We start from the raw sequence: 14394 nt of genomic DNA on the forward strand, positions 1-14394 counted from the left end.
CTAACCTTACTCTTTTCTTTCGCGACGCGTTACTTTTATAATGATGCTTTCTTTGCTAATTGTTTGCTTTTAGATAGGTATTAAAATATATTTTGTATGCAATAAGTAGTTGTGAATAAATCTAAAATGTGAAGTGAAACACCGTGTGATAATTACAGTGACCATACACGCTAATAAAATAACTTGATACTAAGTATATAATCTAACACGGCAACAAAAAATTCGTTTTATCTAATTAGATAAGAAGCAGAAAAGAATTTTGAAAATGCAGTGTTGTGTGCCTTACTGCAAAAATACTTCGGACAATGTGTCCACATCACACGAGGAGGGGAAGGCGATTAGTTTTCATGGGTGAGTATATTTGAGTTGACTCGCAAGTTGTCACTGGTCCAACTCCAGCATGTTAGAGTTGGAGTTTCTTGTGTTTGTCAGCTTAACCTCTGTGCTGAGCAGTAATCAGCGAGTACAGATCAGTGAGTCATGCTGGTGGGCATTGGAACATTGCCCTGCAGCGCGCTTGCAGCAAAGCAAGAGCTTTCGAGGAGTTATAGTTAGTGTTAACACTGACCATACACAATCAAGCTTACCAACTAGTGACCATACAACATTATGTTTGAGTGACGTCATGCACACTGATAGCCATAAACCATCAAGTTTAATGGACGCTGCTTCAAGTCTGCTGCAAACGTTACCAGTTAACTTGATTGTGTATGGTTAGTGTAAACTTGAAATACTTATATCTGATTGGTGGTTCTATTATGTAAAATATAAATCCCTCTTATTTGGTAATGTATAACATAAATGGTAATATCCAGTTTCCCCAGTGAAGTGAATCTCCGTGGGGCTTGGCTCAGAGCCCTCGGCAAACAAGACAACCTGCCAGACTCTGCTGTGGTCTGCTCGCAGCATTTTCTAAATGATGAAATCTATGAAACAGACAGTGGTGTAAGGCAAATTAGTACTGGTGCTATTCCTTCAACAGTGCAGGTAACTCATAATGTCATGTTTTGTATAGTTAGTAAAACAAAAGTAACTAAATTAGATCAATTGTGACTGTAGCCTTGGAAGGAGCTTAGACATTATGTTAAGTTTTTATTCTGAATTAGCCTTTTTTAACCCACTTCAAAACAGAGGATGTTCTTAATTTAATGCATATTTTTATTTTGTGGTATTGAAATTAAATTACATTAAACCTCACTTTTGTTTCCTGTCCGCTTGAAGTAAGATGCCACAGTAACTAATAGTATATTTACAGGTTTGCATGATATGCCTAGACACTGACAGCAAGCTGTATCTAATGAGTAAACACAAATTGGAAGAAGCTTATGAAAATTTAACCGGACATCCTGTAAGTTGTTAGCTTATGATATTCTATAGTATGTAGTCCTTACAAGGGACAAACAAGGATTATTTGTGGTATGTTTGAATACTTCAATAACATGTTGTTTCAGTTGTGTGATCAAGGAAACCTAAAACAAACACTTTGCATACAATGTGCTCAGAGATTAATAAACTTTAGCAGATTCAGAGACAAGAGCTTGAGAGCCCGTGCACTGATGATGGATTTAGTTGAAAAACATGAATTAGTGAGTACTCAATACATACACTTGCATCCTTTTTTTATTCTTGTACTCATTGAATACTTAACTTGTGTCTCAACAGATAACAAGCCAACACATAGAAATGATAAACTGCACAAAACACCAACTAAAGAGTAATATGGTGTTGACATCACTAGGACCTGACCACTGTGACTTGCACATACTAGAACACCTCCCGGAAGACAATCAGACAGAATTAGTGGAGACAAGTCACATACTTGAAGTAAAACCTGAAGGAAGTGATGATTCTATGTCGGTTGATGAAGACACAGCAGTGATGAATGAAGGTGGCAGTAATATTTATGATTTTGTTCAGTATCCATTAGAGTACGAAGATGCTTTCTTTCATTGTGCACTTTGTTTGGAGGAATTTGTCCATGAACATGCATACATGCAACATATGAGCATGCATCTGCAGGTGAGATAGTTTTCCACTATTAAACACTCATCAATTTGTTCAGTTCATATAATAGCTTGTTTAGTTGTGGAGGGGCTCTCTCAAATTTGTTGTGTATTTGGCAGAATGATGACGGTGATGGTGAATGTGACACGTCACAAGTGTGCAAGCCTCATACAGCTGTGAGCTCGAGCTGCTCACACTCTTCACTCATCTCTGAGAACAAGTCAGTATACCTGCCAGTGCCAATAACATTTAGTTCAACTTACAGTTAGTATACTCTTGTATGTGTGTCATAATACTCTTTCCTCTGTGAAGTGGCTCTGCAGTACACTCTAGATACATTCTGATATATTTCACAGGCAGGCAGACCCCAGCCCTTCCGCACACGCCGCGGAGACCTTAGGTAAGATACTGCGTTATTTTTCATACAAGCATGATCACAGAAGTATAAAGAAATAGTAAATATTGTTTCATTTCAGCCGTTCCTCTGTCCGCGAGTCTTGCAACAATCAACGAGATAAAGGAGCCATCAACTGAGGATGCCGATATGTACAACAGTTGCCAGTACAAAAGACTAACAGATTGTTTTGTCAAACTATATGATATTTTCTCTGAGAAAGTTGTCCCAAGACAAGACAGATCACTGACGAAAACACATGAAGCTGTTAGATCTTGTGTGAGTCAGAACATTGCCTCTCAAGATATCAGTTATCAGGCGACGAGTCAGAGTGGAGTCCTTACAACAGAATACAATGAACCAGTCACCAATAAAGAGAACCTCACTGTATCAAAAAGTGTGTACATTTGTGACTTTTGTCAAAAAGTTTTTGAACTAAGATGGGTCCTAGTAAAACACATTCAGCGTCACGCGTTAGTAAAAAGATTTAATTGCGAGATTTGCCACTACAAATGCAGATATAAAAGTTGTTTTATATTACACATGAGAACTCACACTGGTGAAAAACCATATTCTTGCAAGTTATGCAAGTATAAATGTAACCGAAGTAATCATTTAGTGGTGCACATGAGAACTCACACTGGTGAAGAACCATATTCTTGCAAGTTATGCAAGTATAAATGTAACGAAAAGAGTAGTTTAGTGAGGCACATGAAAACTCACACTGGTGAAAAACCATATTCTTGCAAGTTATGCAAGTATAAATGTAACAAAAAGAGTAATTTAGTGAGGCATATGAGAACTCATACTGGTGAAACCCCATATCATTGCAAGTTATGCAAGTATAAATGTAAACGAAATGGTCATTTAGTGGAGCACATGAGAACTCACACTGGTGAAACCCCATATCATTGCAAGTTATGCAAGTATAAATGTAAACGAAATGGTCATTTAGTGGAGCACATGAGAACTCACACTGGTGAAACCCCATATCATTGCAAGTTATGCAAGTATAAATGTAAACAAAATATTGATTTAGTAAGGCACATGAGAACTCACACTGGTGAAACCCCATATCATTGCAAGTTATGCAAGTATAAATGTAACCAAAAGAGTAGTTTAGTGAGGCACATGAGAACTCACACTGGTGAAACCCCATATCATTGCAAGTTATGCAAGTATAAATGTAACGAAAAGAGTAGTTTAGTGAAGCACATGAGAACTCACACTGGTGAAACCCCATATCATTGCAAGTTATGCAAGTATAAATGTAAACAAAATAGTCATTTAGTGGCGCACATGAGAACTCACACTGGTTAAAAACCGTACTGTTGTAAATTATGTAAGAGTAAGTTTGTATCGTTCCTTAATTTGTGAGATACCTTTCATCATGTAGGGTGGTAGTAAGTTCTCATGTAAGTTACATGAGAACTCACTGCTAAAGCGTCGTCTCCACGGACAAGAGAATCGCGGCGATAGTCTCCACAGGGCGGTACTGTCGCGGCGAGTCGACGAGTGACTCTAGGCCAGTATGTCGTCACGGACTCGTCTCGCGCGATGCCATTGAAGCACATTTCTCACTATAGGATATTTAAAATATATCACAGCCCGGTGTTTGCTCTTTGTATTTGAAGAAAAAAGAGAACTTTTGATATTTTGGTTTAATCAAAACTAATTAGCGATTACAATATGCGATTTCGAAAACAACGATGTTATTCTATATAAAACGAAAAGCGAATTTCCAATGTCCATTTGAATTGACGTTTTGAAAAAGTCGACGACACAGCTACGTGGACCAATCAGGTTGGCCCACGCCCGCGGTCAGCGTTCCGATCTACGACGCCGCAACACCCGGTCAATATAGACATACAAGAATACAATAATACGCGTAGAGATCATACATACTACAACAAATTGGTACGAAATAAATTGTGAAAAATCCCCATTGATCCCACATTTGCAAAAAGTATATTTGAGGTTAAAGTTCACAAAAATGAGTGTTTTGCATCTTCCAGATAAAAGGTTTATCATGAAACAGGTAAGACATAAATTGTAGATCATAAAAGTATCTACTAAAGTTTTTTTTTTTTTCTAAGAATCACCATTCCTGAGATATCGCGATTCTAAAAGTTTTCCTTCATATTTTAGAATCGTGATATCTCCCAAGGGATATAATAATATGTAACCGAAACTATCGGATATCCGAAATAGTAGATAATTATCCGTTAGTAACCGTAACCGAATTCGATGTAAAAGTTACGAATCGCGGCGGGTGAGACTATACATGTTGAGTAGTATGACCCATGGAGAGTATGACTGATTTTTTATTATTATTATAGGCAAGCGCTTGACCACAATCACATTTGATGGAAAGTGATGATGTGGCCTAAGATGGGACGCGTTTACCTAGAAAATTCCGAAAGAAAAATTGTAATTCTGTAAAAAAAGTTATGTAATAAACCTAAGTATTAACTTGGAAATAAAGTTAAATCATATAAGTACCTATTCTGTGTTTTATTTTTACAATTCCTTATAACCAATATACGAAACTACCTTACGGATAATCCGATTTCATATCTGTAACCGATTGTTGCTACCTATATCCGTATATGTCTGTTAGGTTAGGTTATAATATAGGTAGGTAGATTTTCGGAATTGACCTAAGTACTGCTAGATACCTCTACGACCTAGCTGCAGGGTTATAGTATTCTGTGTGGGTAGTACCTAGGTAGGTAGGTACTGAATATCTCTGGTGTGCAGTCCGGCATGAGGTGGATGCCATGGTGGTGGTGCGAAATGCAAATTTAATTTGGTTTTTCGCAATTTATAAACAATACGACAAAGTAGGTTTATGGCATTCTAGTTGCGACAATAGCAGTCCCATCCCCACCTATTTATATAAAAACTTTACTTGAAAGGGTCCAGTTTAAGAAATTAGCTCTAGTATCGACTAATTTGTGAGAATAGTCGATACTTTAATTTATTTCTTAAACTGGACCTTTTCAAGTAAAGATTTTTATATAAACCTGTGAGGATGATACTGCCATTGTCGCAATTTAAATGCTATAAGCCTACGTTGTCGTATTAGTTTACAAATTGCGAAAAACCAAATTAAATTCGAATTTCACGGGCAAGCCGATCTCATGCCCCATAAAGTAGTAGTTGTTTAGATATACTACTATAAACGAGAGGAATCGATTCGGAAATATTCCATTTCCAAATCGAATAATTTCGCTACGTCACTATTTAGTACTTCTCATAACGTTGCAACACTGAAATTGTCAAATCTGCAGGTCGATCGCGTTATGCTGCGTACAGACCGGCCAAACGAACGCCAACGAACGGGTTTCGTTGACCTTCGTTGCTGCAATCTGGACGGCTTAGCGAATGCCAAGGATCGCTCGTTGGCGTGTGCCGGCGATTCGAAGCGTGGCGGTAACATCAAAGAAATCGAGCTATTTGAACGAACTCTATTTGGACGGTCGCCGAAGGCCAACAAACGAACGTTCATTTTATGCTGCGTACAGACCGGCCAAACGAACGCCAACGAACGGGTTTCGTTGACCTTCGTTGCTGCAATCTGGACGGCTTAGCGAATGCCAACGATCGCTCGTTGGCGTGTGCCGGCGATTCGAAGCGTGGCGGTAACATCAAAGAAATCGAGCTATTTGAACGAACTCTATTTGGACGGTCGCCGAAGGCCAACAAACGAACGTTCATTTTACTTCCACTATACACAGTCCTATTCTTAAAATATGTGGTTATCCACCATCTTCGCTTGTTTATTTTTTCTTGTGCTTGCTAACTCGTTTTGGTATATAAAACTAGCAATTATAATGATGTTGTCGTCGTCCATGATTAAATTACGAATGAAAAAGAAAAGAACCGGAACCAAGTGCCAACGAACGTTCGTTCGAGCACAAAGTGTATTTGGACGTATTAACGAACTCCAACGAGCGTGCGGAAGCCAACACTAGCGAACGATAAATATCCATCGTAGGGCGTTCGTTGGGCCGGTCTGTACGCAGCTTAAAACATATATCAATCATTAAAGAACAGCATCAATGTCAAAACATGGTTTTGGCTCCACGTATCATTGAGACTGTCCGTAAAGGACCGTCGAGGACTAAAAAATTTCTGACATTGATGCAGTACACTATCGATAAAAATTTTGTATGAACACGACTGAAAATTGGTTCCACGTAAGACTTTTGAAGTAAGATATCCGTAAAGGACTGCGACAAATGTTATGTCAAACTAGGCTTTCATTGATACAAGGCATGAGGTGTTATTTACGGTGACATATGTGGTATCCAAAGTCGTTTTACTACTCATATTTTTGTTAAAATATTTTAAAAAGCTTTTTTAAAATAATTTATCAAATTAACAAAGCAATTAGGATTATTATATGAATTAAGATAATGTTAAAATCATTGAAGAATAATTTTTAGATTTAAAGTTACCTTTTGACACTTTCGTATGTTTGCACTTTGCCGCCAAAGGTTTGGTGTATTCAAGTTCAACTGCGAATTTTGTAGTAAAAACTTGGTAAAAACACCAAACTATTGTAGTTTTTGGATTAATTAGCCGCATAGGGTATATGTATTACATAAGATTTGTGTACCTACCTACTCAATAATAATTTGCGCCTGGGTAAATCACACTAATATTATAAAGGCGAAAGTTTGTATGTGTGTGTGTGTATGTTTGTTACTCCTTCACGCAAAAACCACTGGACGGATTTGGCTGAAATTCAGAATGGAGATAGATAATATCCTGGATTAGCACATAGGCTACTTTTTATCCCGGAAAATCAAAGAGTTCCCACGGGATTTCAAAAAACCTAAATCCACGCGGGCGAAGTCGCGGGCATCGGCTAGTAGAACATAATTATCTACTATTTTAGGTAGTTTAGTTTTCATAACTAAGTATTGTGTGTTTATGTGTAAGAAGTACCTACATACATAAATATTGCCTATACCAATTATTTGCAATTATGGCATCAAGGGCAATTATGTAAGCTGAACTCAAGAGAAAAAAGCATGCCCTTATACAGATCAGAAGATAAAATAGAGAAAACTTGTATAGAGGATGCCTGCGACTTCGTCCGCGTGGATTTGGGTATTTAAATATCCCGTAGGAACTGTACCGGGATAAAAAGTTGCCTGTGCGGACAGTCTGACCCTTTTGCATTTATAATATTATAGTATGTAAGTATGGATTATTTACTCTGTATTACTAAATAAGTTTTTTTAGATCCTAGCAGAAAAAAGGAAAACAAATAAAACACCAGTCAAAAACTAAAATATTATTTATTTATTTGAAATATATGTACATAGCATTAATGTAATTCAATTCAGTTAATAAAGGCTTATCTTAATATCTTGTTATTAATGGAATTTAAAAATGTTAGTTGTTAGGTGAACAATGGCTATGAAAAGGTTACAAATATATTTGGATAAGTTTATTACTTCTTAAAGGCTGACGGTGCTGTGTGCTGGTTGGTGTGCTAACTTCTGGTATCTCAGTATCAACATGATAGACAGACTGAGAAACTTCTAATGCTAGTGAAATATGTAGCGGGTTATGTGTAGCTTCTATTTGTGAAGGCTCCTCTGTTTGTTGTATAGTTGTCACTAAGCTGCTCATCAATAATGATTTCTCGTATTGGTGATGTACATGTAGATGTACTTGGTTGAGTAGGCAGGTCAGGAATCTACAAATAAAATAAAAGTATTTCATACATAAATTCATAATACCTACTATTAAATATTTCTTTGAAAATTTAATATGCCTTTGTGTAACAGTAACCACTTAAAATTTACAGCTCTTGCAGTATAATTATAAAACTTACAGTGGAATTTTAAAATAACTGTGATATACAGACTCAGACTGAACAAAAGTAAGTGTAGTTGCCATAATAGCTATGATTCATTTATTGGAATCTGGATTTTGGGTTCTCCCTCTACTGCCACGTTCCCAATTATACTTATATTGTTCTTCGATAGGGGGTCAAAGAAGTGTTGAAATTTGGTCCACCTCCAGTGCCAGTGGCTGCTTGTCGCAAGTCTCCAGCCTTGCCTTTTGTGGGGCTCTTAAGCAGTATCCAATACTTCAAAAAGTAATAAACATACTTATTTTCTTAATGGTTATAATACAATATATGACAATAGAATAGAACCTACTGCTATTATTTATAGTCTTATAGTGGCAGTTTATACTATAAATTATTATCATAATTGCAGCATACGTTCTTTGAATCAAAATTAGACGGTCAACATGCAGCTAAAACTAAAAAATCTGCCACAAAGCGCAATAGAGCTTGTGGCCGATATGTTTTGAATACTTACTCGCTTCCATTCCACGAAGGTTTAATACACCCTGCCCCCACAGAATTGAGCTTTCTGGAAAGCTCTTCCCATTTTTAAGAGCTACCTGGCGGCCGAGAGGTCCTCCACCGAGGCCATCGAGTGCAATATTTGAGTTGCTTTCAGCAACTTCTAACAGAATCTCAAGCTGCCTCACAGAGGCGGCCCTGTAGGGTGCCAGTTTCCTTTTTAGTTTCGACTTTTAAATTACTTTATTAGGTTTCGTCACAAAGTCAACTCAACGTAAAAGTGTAAATAAACAATACTCTATGAACCTAGAGAAGAACCACAAATTCACATATTCCGCGGCACGGGGCACAGACTCGTAATACTTTATTTCAATAGCTACAACGCAGTCAAGTTTGGAAGACTACTATGGCCGTATAGATTGCTAGATTACCATAGATATTCAAATTAGTCGGATTATAAGTATGACCCACCACTAAAGTATCGATAGTCACGTGATTGCGACCTATTGCTACATGATTGCGACCGATTGCTACAATCCTGAAAAAGCTTACGCGGTACCGGTTATAAGGACTGTAACGATAACGATCCTTAAGGATATTTTTGGATGTGAGATTGAGACAATTTTTACGCGATCGACCTGCTAGAATCGAATTAAAATCATAGAGTAGGATTATATTAGGGTATTAAAATTCCTAGGTATAGTTATAAATATTTTGTATGCAATAAGTATTTGTCAATAAATCTAAAATGTGAAGTGATAATTCTAGTGACCACACACGCTACTAAAGTAACATACATAATATAATAATCTAACACGTCAACAAAAGATTCGTTTTAGTTATATTCGAAGCAGAAAAGATTTTAAAAATGCGATGTTGTGTGCCTTTCTGCAAAAATACTTCGGACAATGTGTCCACATCACACGAGGAGGGGAAGGCGATTAGTTTTCATGGGTGAGTATATTTGAGTTGACTCGCAAGTTGTCACTGGTCCAACTCCAGCATGTTAGAGTTGGAGTTTCTTGTGTTAGTCAGCTTAACCTCTGTGCTGAGCAGTAATCAGCGAGTACAGATCAGTGAGTCATGCTGGTGGGCATTGGAACATTGCCCTGCAGCCCGCTTGCAGCAAAGCAAGAGCTTTCGAGGTGCTATAGTTAGTGTGTAACACTGACCATACATAAGTTTATTGTCAAGTTTTTGGCGGACTTGTAGTGGAGTCCAATCCTCTTAGCTTCAGCTTTAAGTTAACATTATTAATTATCATCTCTATATCATCTTACAAATCTAACAATTATGTGACAGTGATAGTGTGATAGTGGTTCTATTGTGTAAAACATAAATTGCTCGTTTTGGTTATGTATAATAAATGGTAATATCCAGTTTCCCCAGTGAAGTGAATCTCCGTGGCGCTTGGCTCAGAGCCCTCGGCAAACAAGACAACCTGCCAGACTCTGCTGTGGTCTGCTCGCAGCATTTTCTAAATGATGAAATCTATGAAACAGACAGTGGTGTAAGGCAAATTAGTACTGGTGCTATTCCTTCAACAGTGCAGGTAACTCATAATGTCATGTTTTGTATAGTTAGTAAAACAAAAGTAACTAAATTAGATCAATTGTGACTGTAGCCTTGGAAGGAGCTTAGACATTATGTTAAGTTTTTCTTCTGAATTTAACCTGCCTTTTTTAACCCACTTCAAAAAAGAGGATGTTCTTTATTTAATGCATATTTTTATTTTTTGGTATTGTTAAATTAAATTAAACCTCACTTTTGTTTCCTGTCCGCTTGAAGTAAGATGCCACAGTAACTAATAGTATATTTACAGGTTTGCATGATATGCCTAGACACTGACACCAAGCTGTATCTAATGAGTAAACACAAATTGGAAGAAGCATATGAAAAGTTAACCGGACATCCTGTAAGTTGTTAGCTTATGATATTCTATAGTATGTAGTCCTTACAAGGGACAAACAAGGATTATTTGTGGAATGTTTGAATACTTAATAACATGTTGTTTCAGTTGTGTGATCAAGGAAACCTAAAACAAACACTTTGCATACAATGTGCTCAGAGATTAATAGACTTTAGCAGATTCAGAGACAAGAGCTTGAGAGCCCGTGCACTGATGATGGATTTAGTTGAAAAACATGAATTAGTGAGTACTCAATACATACACTTGCATCCTTTTTTTATTCTTGTACTCATTGAATACTTAACTTGTGTCTCAACAGATAACAAGCCAACACATAGAAATGATAAACTGCACAAAACACCAACTAAAGAGTAATATGGTGTTGACATCACTAGGACCTGACCACTGTGACTTGCACATACTAGAACACCTCCCGGAAGACAATCAGACAGAATTAGTGGAGACAAGTCACATACTTGAAGTAAAACCTGAAGGAAGTGATGATTCTATGTCGGTTGATGAAGACACGGCAGTGATGAATGAAGATGGCAGTAATATCTATGATTTTGTTCAGTATCCATTAGAGTACGAAGATGCTTTCTTTCATTGTGCACTTTGTTTGGAGGAATTTGTCCATGAACATGCATACATGCAACATATGAGCATGCATCTACAGGTGAGATAGTTTTCCACTATTAAACACTCATCAATTTGTTCAGTTCATATAATAGCTTGTTTAGTTGTGGAGGGGCTCTCTCAAATTTGTTGTATATTTTGCAGAACGGCGACGGTAATGGTGAATGTGACACGTCACAAGTGTGCAAGCCTCATACAGCTGTGAGCTCGAGCTGTTCACACTCTTCACTCATCTCTGAGAACAAGTCAGTATACCTGCCAGTGCCAATAACATTTAGTTCAACTTACAGTTAGTATACTCTTGTACGAGTGTCATAATACTCTTTCCTCCTCTCTAACCCGCTGTATGCAGCACAGCTACTTGCTGGCTAGTGGCTCCGCAGTACACTCTAGATACATTCTGATATATTTCACAGGCAGGCAGACCCCAGCCCCTCCGCGCACGCCGCGGAGACCTTAGGTAAGATACTGCGTTATTTGTCATACAAACATGATCACAGAAGTATAAAGAAATAGTAAATATTGTTTCATTTCAGCCGTTCCTCTGTCCGCGAGTCTTGCAACAATCAACGAGATAAAGGAGCCATCAACTGAGGATGCCGATATGTACAACAGTTGCCAGTACAAAAGACTAACAGATTGTTTTGTCAAACTATATGATATTTTCTCTGACAAAGTTGTCCCAAGACAAGACAGATCACTGACGAAAACACATAAAGCTGTTAGATCTTGTGTGAGTCAGAACATTGCCTCTAAAGATATCAGTTATCAGGCGACGAGTCAGAGTGGAGGCCTTACAACAGAATACAATGAACCAGTCACCAATGAAGAGAATCTTACTGTATCAAAAAGTGTGTACATTTGTGACTTTTGTCAAAAAGTTTTTGAACTAAGATGGGTCCTAGTAAAACACATTCAGCGTCACGCGTTAGTAAAAAGATTTAATTGCGAGATTTGCCAGTACAAATGCAGATATAAAAGTTGTTTTATATTACACATGAGAACTCACACTGGTGAAAAACCATATTCTTGCAAGTTATGCAAGTATAAATGTAACCGAAGTAATCATTTAGTGGTGCACATGAGAACTCACACTGGTGAAGAACCATATTCTTGCAAGTTATGCAAGTATAAATGTAACGAAAAGAGTAGTTTAGTGAGGCACATGAAAACTCACACTGGTGAAAAACCATATTCTTGCAAGTTATGCAAGTATAAATGTAACGAAAAGAGTAGTTTAGTGAGGCACATGAGAACTCACACTGGTGAAAAACCATATTCTTGCAAGTTATGCAAGTATAAATGTAACCAAAAGAGTAGTTTAGTGAGGCACATGAAAACTCACTCTGGTGAAAAACCATATTCTTGCAAGTTATGCAAGTATAAATGTAACGAAAAGAGTAGTTTAGTGAGGCACATGAGAACTCACACTGGTGAAAAACCATATTCTTGCAAGTTATGCAAGTATAAATGTAACCGAAGTAATCATTTAGTGGTGCACATGAGAACTCACACTGGTGAAGAACCATATTCTTGCAAGTTATGCAAGTATAAATGTAACGAAAAGAGTAGTTTAGTGAGGCACATGAAAACTCACACTGGTGAAAAACCATATTCTTGCAAGTTATGCAAGTATAAATGTAATGAAAAGAGTAGTTTAGTGAGGCACATGAAAACTCACACTGGTGAAAAACCATATTCTTGCAAGTTATGCAAGTATAAATGTAACGAAAAGAGTAGTTTAGTGAGGCACATGAGAACTCACACTGGTGAAAAACCATATTATTGCAAGTTATGCAAGTATAAAGGTAACCAAAAGAGTGATTTAGTGAGGCACATGAGAACTCACACTGGTGAAAAACCATATTCTTGCAAGTTATGCAAGTATAAATGTAATCGAAATAGTAATTTAGTGGTGCACATGAGAACTCACACAGGTTAAAAACCATACTGTTGTAAATTATGTAAGAGTAAGTTTGTATCGTTCCTTAATTTGTGAGGTACCTTTCATCATGTAGGGTGGTAGTGAGTTCTCATGTAAGTTACATGAGAACTCACTGCTAAAGCGTCATCTCCACGGACAAGAGAATCGCGGCGATAGTCTCCACAGGGCGATATGTCGCGGCGAGTCGACGAGTGACTCTAGGCGAGTATGTCGTCACGGACACGTCTCGCGCGATGCCATTGAAGCACATTTCTCACTATAGGATATTTAAAATATATCATAGCCCGGTCAATATAGACATACAAGAATACAATAATACGCGTAGAGATCATACATACTACAACAAATTGGTACGAAATAAATTGTGAAAAATCCCCATTGATCCCACATTTGCAAAAAGTATATTTGAGGTTAAAGTTCTCAAAAATGAGTGTTTTGCATCTTCCAGATAAAAGGTTTATCATGAAACAGGTAAGACATAAATTGTAGATCATAAAAGTATCTACTAAAGTTATTTTTTTTTCTAAGAATCACCATTCCTGAGATATCGCGATTCTAAAAGTTTTCCTTCATATTTTAGAATCGTGATATCTCCCAAGGGATATAATAATATGTAACCGAAACTATCGGATATCCGAAATAGTAGATAATATATCCGTTAGTAACCGTAACCGAACTCGATATCAAAGTTTCGAATCGCGGCGGGTGAGACTATACATGTTGAGTAGTATGACCCATGGAGAGTATGACTGATTTTTTTTTATTATTATAGGCAAGCGCTTGACCACAATCACACCTGATGGGAAGTGATGATGTGGCCTAAGATGGGACGCGTTTACCTAGATTCCTATTCAGTATTCACTCTTGTTTTAAAGATACCCGGATTGTAAGTGGTAGGAAGCATTGTAATTTTAGAAAAGAAAAATTGTAATTCTGTAAAAAAAAGTTCTGTAATAAACCCAAATAATAACTTGGAAATAAAGTTGAATCATATACCTATTCTGTGTTTTACTTTTACAATTCCTTATAACCAATATACGAAACTACCTAACGGATAATCCGATTTCATATCTGTAACCGATTGTTGCTACCTATATCCGTATATGTCTGTTAGGTTAGGTTATATAGGTAGGTAGATTTTCGGAATTGACCTAAGTACTGCTAGATAC

The 14394-nt window shown here is 37.2% G+C and overlaps 2 protein-coding genes across 5 annotated transcripts in view; both read left to right on the top strand.

Moving 5' to 3' along the window:
- LOC123879476 (zinc finger protein 271-like) overlaps positions 1-14394 on the top strand; it is a 19920-nt gene continuing 5526 nt past the window's right edge. The window contains exons 1-9 of the mRNA XM_045927193.1: positions 1-351; positions 816-987; positions 1256-1348; positions 1452-1586; positions 1663-2019; positions 2124-2224; positions 2361-2404; positions 2481-3433; positions 12350-13197. Of these exons, the coding sequence (XP_045783149.1) occupies positions 266-351; positions 816-987; positions 1256-1348; positions 1452-1586; positions 1663-2019; positions 2124-2224; positions 2361-2404; positions 2481-3433; positions 12350-13197 (2789 nt within the window). The 5' untranslated portion in view covers positions 1-265. The remainder of the gene's footprint in view (positions 352-815; positions 988-1255; positions 1349-1451; positions 1587-1662; positions 2020-2123; positions 2225-2360; positions 2405-2480; positions 3434-12349; positions 13198-14394) is intronic.
- LOC123879509 overlaps positions 8766-14394 on the top strand; it is a 9400-nt gene continuing 3771 nt past the window's right edge. Inside the window, exons 1-7 of one of the 4 annotated variants that reach the window (XM_045927255.1) lie at positions 8766-9689; positions 10116-10287; positions 10558-10650; positions 10753-10887; positions 10964-11320; positions 11425-11569; positions 11697-11740. In XM_045927255.1, the coding sequence (XP_045783211.1) occupies positions 9604-9689; positions 10116-10287; positions 10558-10650; positions 10753-10887; positions 10964-11320; positions 11425-11569; positions 11697-11740 (1032 nt within the window). In that variant the 5' untranslated portion in view covers positions 8766-9603. Of the gene's footprint in view, positions 9690-10115; positions 10288-10557; positions 10651-10752; positions 10888-10963; positions 11321-11424; positions 11570-11696; positions 11741-11816; positions 11947-14394 lie in introns of those variants that run through there. The other 3 variants (XM_045927256.1, XM_045927257.1, XM_045927258.1) reach the window with 3 other exon arrangements.

This window comes from Maniola jurtina, chromosome 28 (genome assembly GCF_905333055.1).
Source record: "Maniola jurtina chromosome 28, ilManJurt1.1, whole genome shotgun sequence".
Classification (NCBI taxonomy): domain Eukaryota; kingdom Metazoa; phylum Arthropoda; class Insecta; order Lepidoptera; family Nymphalidae; genus Maniola; species Maniola jurtina.